The sequence below is a fragment of the Gadus macrocephalus genome, chromosome 1 (assembly GCF_031168955.1).
Source record: "Gadus macrocephalus chromosome 1, ASM3116895v1".
In the NCBI taxonomy this organism is placed as follows: domain Eukaryota; kingdom Metazoa; phylum Chordata; class Actinopteri; order Gadiformes; family Gadidae; genus Gadus; species Gadus macrocephalus.
In genome coordinates this window covers 23,384,218-23,398,133 of record NC_082382.1, presented here as the reverse complement: position 1 = coordinate 23,398,133, position 13,916 = coordinate 23,384,218, and the positions used below count along the sequence as shown (strand labels likewise).

The following is a 13,916-nucleotide window of genomic DNA, read 5'->3' as shown; positions in this document are numbered from 1 at the left end:
GAATCGTTCATTCTCCAAGGACTTATTGTTGCTCTCGCGATCAGAGAAAGAGAACTACCGAGCGAGAGGTCGGTTCAATTATTTACAATAAGGATTTGTGTACACGGATAGTAGTGCACTCGTGCAAAGTCATTTTTGATGGCGACTTTTGCAATGTGTAACATTTCTAATTATAACAAAGTCATGAATGTGGTCATAGCAGGTACTGAGTTATAAGCTGAGTTAGATAAACGTCCTCTGATGTGGAAATTGTGGTGTAACTGTTTGCACATCTGACCTGAGAATTTCCAGTGTACATTGTGGACTCCCCAGTCCAGCAGAGAGCAGCTTCAATCCTGAATCTTGCAGATCATTCGTACTCAGGTCCAGCTCTCTCAGACTAGAGGAGTTGGAGCTGAGAACTGAGGCCAGAGCTTCACAGCATCTCTCTGACAGATGACAGCGATTCAGCCTTAACACAAAACAAACAGAACATGTTAGGAACTGATTAAAATTACATACCTCTATATTATGAAAGAATTATGTTTGAATATGTAATTTGAATTGTTTTATTGATTTAACTAATATATACTAGTCAATACATTAGATGCTTAAATGTTAAAGGGGACATATTATACCACCCGGTGTGAGTGTGATAAGCCTAACAAGCCGTTTTGAAAATCTGCCCCATATGACATCACTAGTGGGCGTGTCCACCTAGATCTATGCACAGATCTAGGTGAACACACCCACTTGTGATGTCGGGCAGATTTTCAAAACGGCTTATAAGGCTAATCACACTCACACCTGGTGGTATAATATGTCCCCTTTATTTTAATATTGGGTCTATAATATTGATAATTATTTTTTTTTTTCTAGTGTTTCAAAATAGTTTGGTATATTCATATTACTGTTTATTGTAGTATTATAAATATTGTGTTGCATGTATGGTACATGCTGTACAAGTACAACTACAGAGAAGTTTTTTATAATATTTAAAATCGTATATTCTAGTGTCATGTATATTGTTTTGTGTGTCTTGTAATACATGTTATTAGTGAACCTACAGAGATCTTTTTGAGGCTTTGACAACTGGCAGCAGCCTAAGAAGACCCTCCTCTGAAGCAGAGTATTTCTCCAGGTCAAACACATCCAGCTCCTCTTCTGATGACAGTAAGATGAAGACCAGAGCAGACCATTGAGCAGGAGAGAGAGATACCCTTGAGAGGCTTCCTGATGTCAGATACTGTTGGATATCCTCCTCTAGAGAACGGTCGTTCAACTCATTCAGACAGTAGAGCAGATTGATGCTTCTCTCTGGAGAGAGATCTCCATTTATCTTCTCCTTGATGTAACAGACTGTTTTTTGGTTGGTCCGTGAGGTATTTCCTATCTGTCCCAGCAGACCTCGTAGGAGAATCTGATTGGTCTCCAAAGAGAGGCCCAGGAGGAAGCGGAGGAATAAGTCCATTTGTCCATTCTCATTCTGTAAGGCCTTGTCCACCGCACTCTGGTAGAGGAGGAGTTTAGCTTTCCTGGAGGTAGATGGTTCTTCTGAGAGCAGATTGACACCAGTGTCGATGAAGGACAGAAGAACATAAAGGGCAGCCAGAAATTCTTGGATCGTCAGATGGACAAAACAGAACACCTTGTCCTGGTACAGCCCACATTCCTCTTTAAAGATCTGGGTGAACACTCCTGAGTACACTGAGGCTGCTCTGATATTGATGCCACACTGTTCCAGGTCTGCCTCGTAGAATATCAAGTAGCCTTTCTCAAGCTGGTTAAAAGCCAATTTTCCAAGAGAAACAATGATCTCCCTGCTCTCTGAACTCCAGTCTAGATCTGTTTCAGCTCTCCCATGATACTTCCTGTCCGCCTGTATGGACTGAACCCTCAGGAAGTGGATGTACATCTGAGTCACGGTTGTGGGCATCTTTTTTCCTCTCTGGGATGGTTTAAAGAAGTCATCCAGAACTGTAGCAGTGATCCAACAGAAGACTGGGATGTGACACATGATGTGGAGGCTTCGTGACTTCTTGATGTGGGTCAAGATTGTGCTGGCCAGCTTCTCCTCTTTGAATCTCTTCCTGAAGTACTCCTCCTTCTGTGAGTCGTTGAAGCCTCTCACCTCTGTCACCATGTCAACACACTCAGCAGGGATCTGATGGGCTGCCCCAGGGCGTGTGGTTATCCAGATGCGAGCGGAGGGAAGCAGGTTGCCCCTGATGAGGTTTGTCAGCAGCACGTCCACCGTAGTCGGCTTAGTGGCATCAGTCCAGATCTGGTTGTTCTGGAAGTCCAGAGGAAATCGGCTCTCATCCAGACCATCCAAGATGAAGACAACTTGAAACCGGTCGAATATGCAGATTTCTGCTTCTTTGGTTTCAATAAAGAAGAGATGAAGAAGTTCCACCAAGCTTAACTCTTTCCCTTTCAGTAAATTCAGCTCTCTGAAAGTCATGAGAAATGTGAAGTGTATGTCGTGGTTGGCTTTGCCTTCCGCCCAGTCCAGAGTGAACTTGTGTGTTAAGACGGTTTTTCCAATGCCGGCCACTCCAGTTGTCATTATTGTCCTGATTGGTTGAACTGGCCCAGGTAAGGGTTTAAAGATGTCTTCACATTTGATTGATGTTTCCTCCTTGGCTGGTTTCCTGGAAGCTGTTTCAATCAGTCTGACCTCATGTTCCTTGTTGACCTCTCCACTGCCTCTCGCTGTGATTAAGAGCTCTGTGTAGAAGTCATTCAGACCTGTTGGCTGTCCAGCTTTAGGGATTCCCTCAAACTCACAACTGAACTTATCCTTCAGATGAAACTTGATTCTATGTTGGCACTGAACAGCAACAGTTCCTAAACGACAAAACAACAGAAGACATCAGTTAATGGATGGTGTCTTAATTGGAAATTTAAAAAGTAAAAAAATTGTGTAAAATGATCAACTTCAAGACATTTTGTGGTATTGTTACTTGTGGTCAGATAGGATGGTCGTGACAAGGACTGCAGGTTACAGATTCAAAATGTTCAGGACTATTTTGTTATTTCCACAGAAATATGATTGGTCTAACGATAATAATAACATAATAATGATTGTGAATCAGTGGAAAGATTACCCAACAAAAACCCTACAAATCGGGGACAACCATTTAACCTGACGCCTCCACAATAACCCTACATATATGGATCAAACCATTTAACCTGAAACCCTCACAATAATCCTACATATCTCAATCAAATCATTTCTATCTTAAAACAGTATATTCTGTTTTAAGATAAAAGTTTCTTCCTGCTCTGTTTGAAAAATAAGTGTCTCTTACCGCTCAACAGTGTGTCAATCAGTTCCTCCTGGTTCATCTCCATCAGGCAGAGCTTTGTGATGTCTACCACTCCCTCTATGGCGCGTCTCTTCTGCTCTTCGTTATTACCATCAACCTCCTGCTCCTTCTCCCTCTGGCTCTCTGAGCATTGTGGGTAATCTGGGAGGAGAACCTTCCAGAGCTTCTTCAGCTCCTTGTCTAGAAAAGCGTGTGCGTTCTCCTCAGTCCTCTGGAACAGAGCAAACATCAAGGAGAACTTTACTCTGGACTAGCTGAGGACATCAGAAGCATCTGTCCTAGATTCACATCCTGCTGGTCTAAAGAGGGAAGCCTTGAGACTATTAGCACCACAATATATGCTTTTTAATGGTCCTGTAGAGCTAGAGTCAGATGTCTTGGTGGACATGTACACACCTTGATCAACTCTGTTTGATGCTGCTGTACAGACTGTGCACTGGTAACCTTTGACCTCTCCTGGGGTTGTCTGTGGAGAACACACACACACACACACACACACACGGGAGCTATCTATCCTGACTTGACACAGATGGCTCCAGGTGACTCTTCTCTCTCCTGCTGGACTCTTCTAGAAAATCAAGAGCCAGGAGGATTTATGGAGGTTTGAAAGAAGCAATTTTTTTGTACTCTTGCATTAATATCTTATATTAAGAACAGACAATGGAAACATGGAGATCACTGTTTTGTCTTCAATCTTCACCACAGCATAGCAGTCATGATGACAAACACGGTGCAGAACAAAGCCACTTTTCATATCTGGAACTTCAAGCCTTAATGCTTGAATCTCTCCGCCAAATCAAGAGTAAAGCAAAATATGAATTAAACTTTCCCCTTCTTTTAAATGTGAAAGGAAAAAGCAGTTCAAAGGGTCAAGACTCCAGCAACTTTATTGAAGATGTTAATACTAATGGTTGCAAGCCGAGCCACCTAGTGGACAAAACAGTCAGTGCTGTTTTAATATTTACAAGGCATTCAGACAGTAAAGTAAAAGTAGAAATGTTGCAAGTGTGTAAGCTTTACTTTGACTGTTTCAGTGAGTATACTTAATAAGTTGTAAAATAATTGCGGCTAATCATGTTCAAAGAGGTACGGATAAGAACCGTAAGGGTTATGACTGTCTACAGTTGCTTGTTCTCTGTGGCCAAACTACTCTATCAACTGCAAAGCAGGGCCCCAAAATGATCCTGCTTAGGGCCCCCAGGTGTACAGGGCCGGCCCTGCCAATATGACGAATGTCGATTTAGAGATAGGTCAAAGTGAGATCAAATTGAGAGAAATTCCGCCTGAATCTGATTGAGGTCCAGAAAGCAAGAAAGTACTGAAAAGTACCAAATACTCACAACTTCTCAATAGACAGATTTCCATCTTTAAAGTTATACGGTTGTTCCATAGAGTGGTCACTCTTCAGGGAGACACAGCTGGGTCCAGGGAAGTCTGCTCTCACCTGCTGCTCTGGGCTTCAACGAAACGTACACACAGCTTTTACTCACACTGCAATTTTTACGCTGACAAGATAATTTTTCTTATAATGCACTTTTTAGGTGAGCATCTCGTTTGAAGCTTTTTTGTCCTTAGTTATCTTGGCTAATAAAATTAACTACGATTTTAAAACTTGCTACTGAGATAACCTAAAGCTTGAAACTAGAATTTCAGAATTATAAAGCTGCTTGATCAACACTGACAAGTACCAAACTGTTTTGTCAAAGTCAGAACGTCTTATTTCAAGCATGTTATCTTTTTAACTCTTGCATTAATATCTTATATTAAGAACAGACAATGAAAACATGGAGATCACTGTTTTATCTTCAATCTTCACCACAGCAAAGCAGTCATGATGACAAACACGGTGCAGAAGAAAGCCACATTTCATATCTGGAACTTCAAGCCTTAATGCTTGAATCTCTCCGCCAAATCAAGAGTAAAGCAAAATATGAATTCAACTTTCGCCTCTTTTAAATGTGAAAGGAAAAAGCAGTTCAAAGGGTCAAGACTCCAGCAACTTTATTGAAGATGTTAATACTAATGGTTGCAAGCCGAGCCGCCTAGTGGACAAAACAGTCAGTGCTGTTTTAATATTTACAAGGCATTCAGACAGTAAAGTAAAAGTAGAAATGTTGCAAGTGTGTAAGCTTTACTTTGACTGTTTCAGTGAGTATACTTAATAAGTTGTAAAATAATTGCGGCTAATCATGTTCAAAGAGGTACGGATAAGAACCGTAAGGGTTATGACTGTATACAGTTGCTTGTTCTCTATGGCAAAACTACTCTATCAACTGCAAAGCAGGGCCCCAAAATGATCCTGCTTAGGACCCTCAGGTGTAAAGGGCCGGCCCTGCCAATATGACGAATGTCGATTTAGAAATAGGTCAAAGTGAGATCAAATTGAGAGAAATTCCGCCTGAATCTGATTGAGGTCCAGAAAGCAAGAAATCACTGAAAAGTACCAAATACTCACAACTTCTCAATAGACTGATTTCCATCTTTAAAGTTAACAGGTTGTTCCATAGAGTGGTCACTCTGCAGGGAGACACAGCTGGGTCCAGGGAAGTCTGCTCTCACCTGCTGCTCTGGGCTTCAACGCAACGTACACACAGCTTTTACTCACACTGCAATTTTTACGCTGACAAGATAATTTTTCTTATAATGCACTTTTTAGGTGAGCATCTCGTTTAAAGATTTTTTGTCTTTAATCATCTTAGCTTTATAAAATTAACTACGATTTTAAAACTTGCTACTGAGATAACCTAAAGCTTGAAACTAGAATTCCAGAATTATAAAGCTGCTTGATCAACACTGACAAGTACCAAACTGCTTGGTCAAAGTCAGAACGTCTTATTTCAAGCATGTTATCTTTTTAACTCTTGCATTAATATCTTATATTAAGAACAGACAAAAACATGGAGATCACTGTTTTATCTTCAATCTTCACCGCAGCATAGCAGTCATGATGACAAACACGGTGCAGAACAAAGCCACATTTCATATCTGGAACTTCAAGCCTTAATGCTTAAATCTCTCCGCCAAATCAAGAGTAAAGCAAAATATGAATTCAACTTTCGCCTCTTTTAAATGTGAAAGGAAAAAGCAGTTCAAGGGTCAAGACTCCAGCAACTTTATTGAAGATGTTAATACTAATGGTTGCAAGCCGAGCCGCCTAGTGGACAAAACAGTCAGTGCTATTTTAATATTTACAAGGCATTCAGACAGTAAAGTAAAAGTAGAAATGTTGCAAGTGTGTAAGCTTTACTTTGACTGTTTCAGTGAGTATACTTAATAAGTTGTAAAATAATTGCCGCTAATCATGTTCAAAGAGGTACGGATAAGAACCGCAAGGGTTATGACTGCATACAGGTGCTTGTTCTCTATGGCAAAACTACTCTATCAACTGCAAAGCAGGGCCCCAAAATGATCCTGCTTAGGGCCCCCAGGTGTACAGGGCCGGCCCTGCCAATATGACGAATGTCGATTTAGAGATGGGTCAAAGTGAGATCAAATTGAGAGAAATTCCGCCTGAATCTGATTGAGGTCCAGAAAGCAAGAAAGTACTGAAAAGTACCAAATACTCACAACTTCTCAATAGACAGATTTCCATCTTTAAAGTTAACAGGTTGTTCCATAGAGTGGTCACTCTTCATGGAGACACAGCTGGGTCCAGGGAAGTCTGCTCTCACCTGCTGCTCTGGGCTTCAACATAACACACACACACACACCTGTTACTCAGACTAATGATGGAGTCATGATATATCACTGCTGAGCTCTGAGATGGACAACTGTCACAGACAGTGAGATCCTCTTCCTACCTCTTAGCTTTGCTCTGGCGGCCATGTTCCCCAGACAGAGTGGTTTTAGAGGTAGGACCCCCCTCCTCTCCCTCCTCATCCATAGCAGACTGGAGACCTGGACACAAACACTACTACATATTCTTTCTACTGACAGTCAGCGATTGTTTATTCTCTGATTTTATAGGAGCTACTTATTGCCGGTCACAGGGGACTGTTGTCTCTGTTTCATTTGGTCGAGAGGCAGGGTGATCTTCCCTAGAAAGAGATTCATAGACCCTCTCATTCTCAAAGAGGGAGACGATTTGGAGATGACGTTTCTAAGAACTATTTCATAACTTTCACCATTCCACACAGAATGTCTCTTTGGGCTTCAAATATGTCTGATCAAGATCAAGTTAACTGTGCGGATATCATACATACTGTTCCCCATGTGCTGGTTCAACCACTTTGAAGGCATGTCCATATATGGGCTTCCTCAGGTCGTATGACATCATACGAAAAAGTAATAGAAGTATTTTAACCTCAACCGCTTAACTCCAAGCTGGAAGGTTTTTGGTTCGGTCCCCAATGTCTACACTTTAACCTGTAGCATACTATAGAGCAAGAATCTTCTAAATAATTCAATAGTCATTTTAAATAATAGTGTAGCCGAGCGTTCTGGGTTCAACTATACTAATTATTATATAACACAAAGACCGGGACCAGAGACGAGGTAGTGCGTTCAGCAGCCCACTCGGCTTCACTTTAATCACCCCTCCCCCACACACAACACATCAACTGTCAACTTCCCCCCTTACAGCAACTCACGAGGGACAGACCTCCTTTTCCAGACTAAACGCCGAACAGTCTGTTACACACGTCCCCTCCTCAATAAGAAACGTCCACGTTTCACCTGAACAAAACAAAACAAAAAAACATAGGGAGAATATCCCCCCAAATCCCCATCTGCTGTAACTCCAACAGAACAACAATATAGGCAACACAAATAATCAGAACATACATCAAACACCTGAATTCCAAATCCTCTAAGCAGTTGTTAAGCGCAAACTATACAGTCACCCTGTAACCAGTGACCCAAACATACAACCAATGCTGCCAAACATTTGTGCAACACCTTGAGGCTAAACACATAAACTCAACCTGAAACAAAATTAACAAAAACAATACAATGAACTCATTTGTTTTCACCGTACATTTCACCTTTCCATCAATTCAAATCTTTTTTTTTTTTATCAAGCAAGCTTCCACTGCATTAACAAATCCAGAACACCATAACTTCAAAACATGACAAAGTCCTGCAAATGGGACGGAGGCCGCACCACTCGCCCGCCGCGAGACTGTCCGGACCTGAGCTCCGGTAAGTTCCCACACAGTCCATTGTCCAACTCACCAGCCCGAGGCTGATCCCTGCTCTGTGGGAGCGAAGACTCGACCACAGGAGGAGAACCAACGGCAACAGGAGTGGCAGGAACAGTCTGTGCCGGCAATGGCAGAGTGTACGGTTTCAGTCTGTCATGATGAACCACTTGAGCCCGCTCCATCGGGTCGAGAGCGCTGATAATGCGATATGTTAGTGCAGCCTCCCCACCAGAAACCAGCACTTGCACGACCCGATATGGGCCCTTCCAGTGCGGTGCCAGCTTCATACGCCTTTCCGTGGGGTTATTCAGCCACACCAGCCCACCTACACTAAAGGGACGGTGGCAGCTACTCTGGTCATGGTACAGTTTCTGTCTCTCGCGGGCCTCCGCAGAGTTAAGCCTGGCTGCGCCGAAGGCTGACTCCAGCCGCTCTGCAATGGTGGATGCATAATCCATCTGGGACCCAGTGCCCCGGGAGTCCAGATCACCAGCAGGCACCAGCACGTCAGCAGGAACCCGGGCCTCACGTCCATGCATTAGGTAGAAGGGGGTGAACCGGGTGCTGGCATGTTTAGAGGAGTTGTATGCAAAGGCGACTTGCTTCACATAAGTGTCCCATTCACCTCCATGCGAAAGCAACATCTTCGCCAGCTGATCGATCAGAGTCCGGTTGTGACGCTCCACCATGCCATCAGATTTGGGATTATAGGCAGTGGTGCGTGTTTTCTTAATCCCCAGCCATTGACAGAGGCTCTGAATCACCTCTGCTTCGAACTGCCGGCCCTGGTCGGTATGCAGGATTTCTGGAACACCATGCACCAACACATAATCCTCAAAAAGGCAGCGCGCGACTGAGTGTGCTGTCTGATTCGGTAAGGCATACAGGGCAACAAACTTTGTAAAGTAGTCCTCGACCACTAAGATGTACCTGTTCCCCCGAGATGTCATGGGCAGCTCCAGAATGTCTGCGGCCACCCTCTGCAGAGGACGGTCAACTTGGGACCCTCCCATAGGAGCCCTCGGCCCTGGGACTGGGCTCCTGCGAGTCTGACAGGCCCTGCATTGCTCACACCACCGTCTTATGTCCCTCAACATGAAGGGCCAGTAGCAAGATTGTTTGGCTTTCTCCCACACACGTTCAGCGGAAAAGTGTGCAGCAGCCGGCCCCCCATGCAACTGTTGAAGGATCTCCGGCACCATGGCTGCAGGAACAACAGCCTGAATTTGCTTCTCTCCCGTGGTTTCAGGCAACGCCGTGCGGCACAGCAGCCCCTCCATTACCGACAGACGGTGGAACTCAGTCCATAACTTCCTCAAGCTGGCAGAGGAACCCCCGGGGAGTCTACGAGGCCGCCGCACTCTGCCCTGCTCCAACCAAGACAACACAGCACTAATGTCAGGGTCTTCACGCTGTGCTGACCGCAATTCAGCTCCACCACCACTGAGTGAATAGACCGGAACTGGCTCTGTTTGTGCCCCATCTGCAGGCGGAGAGTGGTCAGACACCTCCACTGAGGCCACGGCGCAAAGTCCGGCTGAAGGAGCATCTGGCTCGACAAAGTCTGGAGACACGGGTCGGCGGGACAGAGCGTCCGCATTTTTGTGGCGGGCGCCATCCTTGTGGACCATGACCCAGTCAAATGGGTCCAACTCCAGCACCCACCTACACCTCCGTCCAGTAGGGTCATTATCAATGGCCATGCGCCTAAGGCCCAGCAGAGGGCGATGGTCAGTGATGATGCAGAACGTGGATAGTCCCACATAGTGTTTGAACTCACGGACTGCCCACACCACAGCCCATAGTTCCCTGTCAAAGGTGGACCATCTCTTCTGTGTGTGTGTGAGGGCCTGGCTTGCGTAAGCAATCACCTTCTCACAACCCTCTTCATCCTGCGCTAGCACTGCCCCAACCGAGTCTTTAGAGGCGTCGGTGTACACCTTGAAAGGAAGTGCAAAGTTAGGTAGCGTAACTACCGGAGAAGATGTAAGCACTTGCCTGAGGTAGGTGAACGCCGCCTCACACTCAGCCGACCACTCAAAGGGCACATTCTTCCCTGCCAGCCGGTTCAGTGGTGCAGCGTGCTGGGAGAAATTACGCACAAATCTCCTATAATAGGAGCATAGACCCACAAAGGCCCTGACCTCTGACGGGGTGCGGGGGGTTGGCCAAGTTCTCACCTTATCAGTGTTCCTCGGGTCTGGTTGGAGACCATCCCTGGAGACCACGTGGCCCAAAAACACGACATGGTCCCTGGCAAAGTGGCATTTCTTGGAATTCAACTTCAGGCCCGCCAGCTGGATCCTAGAAAGGACTTCATCCAAATGAAGGAGATGGTCTGAGAATGTACGGCTGTAAATCAGTATATCATCCAGATATACCACACAAATGTGCCATGGCAGGCCCCTCAGAATGAGCTCCATCATTCGTTGAAATGTGGCTGGAGAATTGGTCAGACCCATAGGCATAGCCCGCCACTGATACAGGCCCCGGCCGGTCGTGAAAGCTGTCTTCTCGCGATCCTCCTCAGCCATCTCTACCTGCCAGTAGCCATTCGAAAAGTCAAGCGTGCTGAACCAGGCCGAGCCAGCCAGAGCATCTAGGCTATCATCCACTCGCGGGAGGGGGTGTGAGTCTTTGATCGTCACTGCATTCAGCCGACGATAATCAATGCAGAACCTCCACTGTCCCCCTTTCTTCCTCACAAGCACCACTGGAGATGCCCAGGGGCTACAACTCTCTTCCACAACTCCATCAGCCAGCAGTTCAGCCACCTGACGTTCAATCTCTGTCCGTTTCCCAGGTGCTGCCCGATCAGCACGCTGCTTCACAGGGGGGTGGTCCCCAGTCCTTATATGGTGTTTGATCAATGTGCACCTGCCCGTGTTTCTGTCGCCCAGGTTAAAGACATCAGTGAACCTCTGCAGCAACTCAGCCAGCTTGGCCCTCTGCTCAGCCGTAACAGGAGACTCCTCTAAGGAGACAGGGCCTGCAGCAGCCGGCGGCACAGCTGGATGATTGTCGATGACACGAGGCGGCACTAAAATGTCTCCCTTTCCGACTGGGTAAAACTCACCCAGGTGTAGACCCTGCCTGAGTTCAACCGCCTCCCCTGTGGGATTGAGGATGCGGGCTGAGGTCACACCATTCCTCACACTGCTCACTGTACGAGCAACCACCAGCCCCGTTGTTCCGGGGATGTTAGGCTCCAGATATCCCTGAAAGTCTGCAGCAGGTTGACTAGCTCCAGCAGGAGTGAGAATGTTCACTGGCACCAGAGCCTCACTCAGCGGAGGAATGGTCATGACGTCAGCGAGGGATACGTTACAACAACTTGGGACCAACTCTCCACCCTGAAGCAGGGGAACAGAAACGTCCCATAGTTGTAAAACCCCTCGCCCCAAATCCAACAATGCATGATTCTTAGCCAGAAAGTCCAGTCCGAGTAGAACACACTGAGTGGATTCCCTTAGCACATGGAAAGTGTGCTGCCAGCAGGTCGGGCCCAGACGGAAGGTGATCTCACTGGTACCCAGTGTGTCTAATTTTTGTCCATTAACTGCCCGAGAGTCAATATAGTTCTTTTTCAGAGGCCTGTTTCGCAGGGCAGGGACTGACATACGGAAGTCTGCACTAATTAGTGACACCGAGGCCCCGGAGTCCACCAACATGAGAACCTCTGTGCCTTCAACCACACCCCTGATGAAAGAAGTTGATTGGCCAGTATAATCCATACAAGCAATGTCATTGGAAAAGTCATGGCTCAAGGGACCCACCATAGGAGTAGCTGGCGTTTGGGCCTCGACACCAGCTACCGGCCGTTTCCCTGATGGCCGTTGTCAGTATCCTGCTGTCGTGGCAGGAAGTGCACACCGCGTCGCCTGGGCTCGTCCTCACGTCGCCTGGGCTCGTCCTCACGTCGCCTGGGCTCGTCCTCACGTCGCCTGGGCTCGTCCTCACGTCGGGCACGCCAGTTCGGGCTAGGGCTTCTACCCCCAGGCGGCCTGGAGGGCATCCCAGACGGATCTGAACGATAACCACGAGACGGAAAACCCCCCTGGCGTGGGGACCGCCCAGGCTCGGGGGAGCGGCCACGGTGTTCCTCACGAGAGCCTCTCAACTGGCAGCCCCACTCGCCACAGGTACAGTTACAGCCTCCTCCTGAGGGCGATCGAAACCTTCGCCCCCTTGTGTCAGCATCCCCCGACCTCAGTCTCCGATTTTCCTCACAAAGTTCTTTCATTCCCACTCTCATGGTGTGCATGTCCTCAGTTAGCTTTTCAACAGCTCTCTGGAGACCATCAGAGACAGACACGGACTGTACAGATGGGCCCCCACCACCGTAGGCAGCAGCAGCAGTACTCACGCAGTCTCTCTGTAGGGTCATTCTGGCGTTCTCACATCGCTCCGCCACGTGTAAAGCCTCCTCCAGGTCCGTGGCGCCCATCTCCAAACACTTGGCCTTCAAAGCCGGGTCAAGACCAGCCAGGAAACGCCGAAACTTCTCCTCCCTCTGTGCAACACCACCATAATCCGGAAATGCCTCTGTGACCAGCCGGCTCACATCAGCAGCGTACACCTCCAGACTTTCACCAGAAGCACGCACACGGGCTGACAGGCTTGCTCTGAACCGGTCCATTAACTGTCTCTGTCCAAACGCTGCTCCCAGCCTCTCTTTAATCGCCGCATAATCCAACTTGGTCGCATCAGGAAGACTGTCCCACAGCAGAAAAGCGGACTTGCTGAGGCGAGTGGGAAGAATCCTCACCAGCTCTTCCGTACAGCCGTGGCCGCCCCCTGCCGTGGCGCCGACGGCCACCTCCAACTGCCTCGCCCAGCTGAGGAAACTCTGGCTCCCGTCCCCGGTAAAAGGAGCAGGCAGGTCGATCTTTACAGCTCCGCCCGGCGAGTATCTGCCCAGCATGCTTGCACTGGGTTTAAAAGGGTCCTCGTCTGCGCTCCACATGTCAACCGTCTATCACGCACCACGTGCGGTCAGCCAGCTAGCTATACTGGGGCAGCTAAACCAATAACTAACTGAAACTAAAACCAACACCGACAAGGCGCCGCAGCAGACAAAATACTCAACTAAACACAATCAGCGGTTCACTGAAGAACACCGCTGCCACCAATGTAGCCGAGCGTTCTGGGTTCAACTATACTAATTATTATATAACACAAAGACCGGGACCAGAGACGAGGTAGTGCGTTCAGCAGCCCACTCGGCTTCACTTTAATCACCCCTCCCCCACACACAACACATCAACTGTCAACTTCCCCCCTTACAGCAACTCACGAGGGACAGACCTCCTTTTCCAGACTAAACGCCGAACAGTCTGTTACAATAGCAATGCATCGTTATATTTACTTCAACATTTTGAACGTGTTTTTACAGAAAACGAAGTGTTAACCCAGTGGTTCTCAACCTTTTTTGAGCAAACGCCCCCCTGACATTTACCCTGAT

At 47.0% G+C, this 13,916-nt stretch overlaps 1 protein-coding gene across 8 annotated transcripts in view; it reads right to left on the bottom strand.

Annotated features, from left to right (window-relative positions):
* LOC132462987 (NACHT, LRR and PYD domains-containing protein 12-like) overlaps window positions 1-13,916 on the bottom strand; it is a 123,534-nt gene that overhangs the window by 13,017 nt on the left and 96,601 nt on the right. For 6 of the 8 annotated variants that reach the window (XM_060058821.1, XM_060058826.1, XM_060058836.1 and 3 more), the window contains one exon: window positions 278-451. In XM_060058821.1, coding sequence (XP_059914804.1) covers window positions 278-451 — 174 coding nt within the window. Of the gene's footprint in view, window positions 1-277; window positions 452-1,046; window positions 2,830-3,293; window positions 3,523-3,707; window positions 3,778-4,651; window positions 4,769-5,766; window positions 5,884-6,878; window positions 6,996-13,916 lie in introns of all 8 variants that reach the window. The other 2 variants (XM_060058880.1, XM_060058870.1) reach the window with 1 other exon arrangement.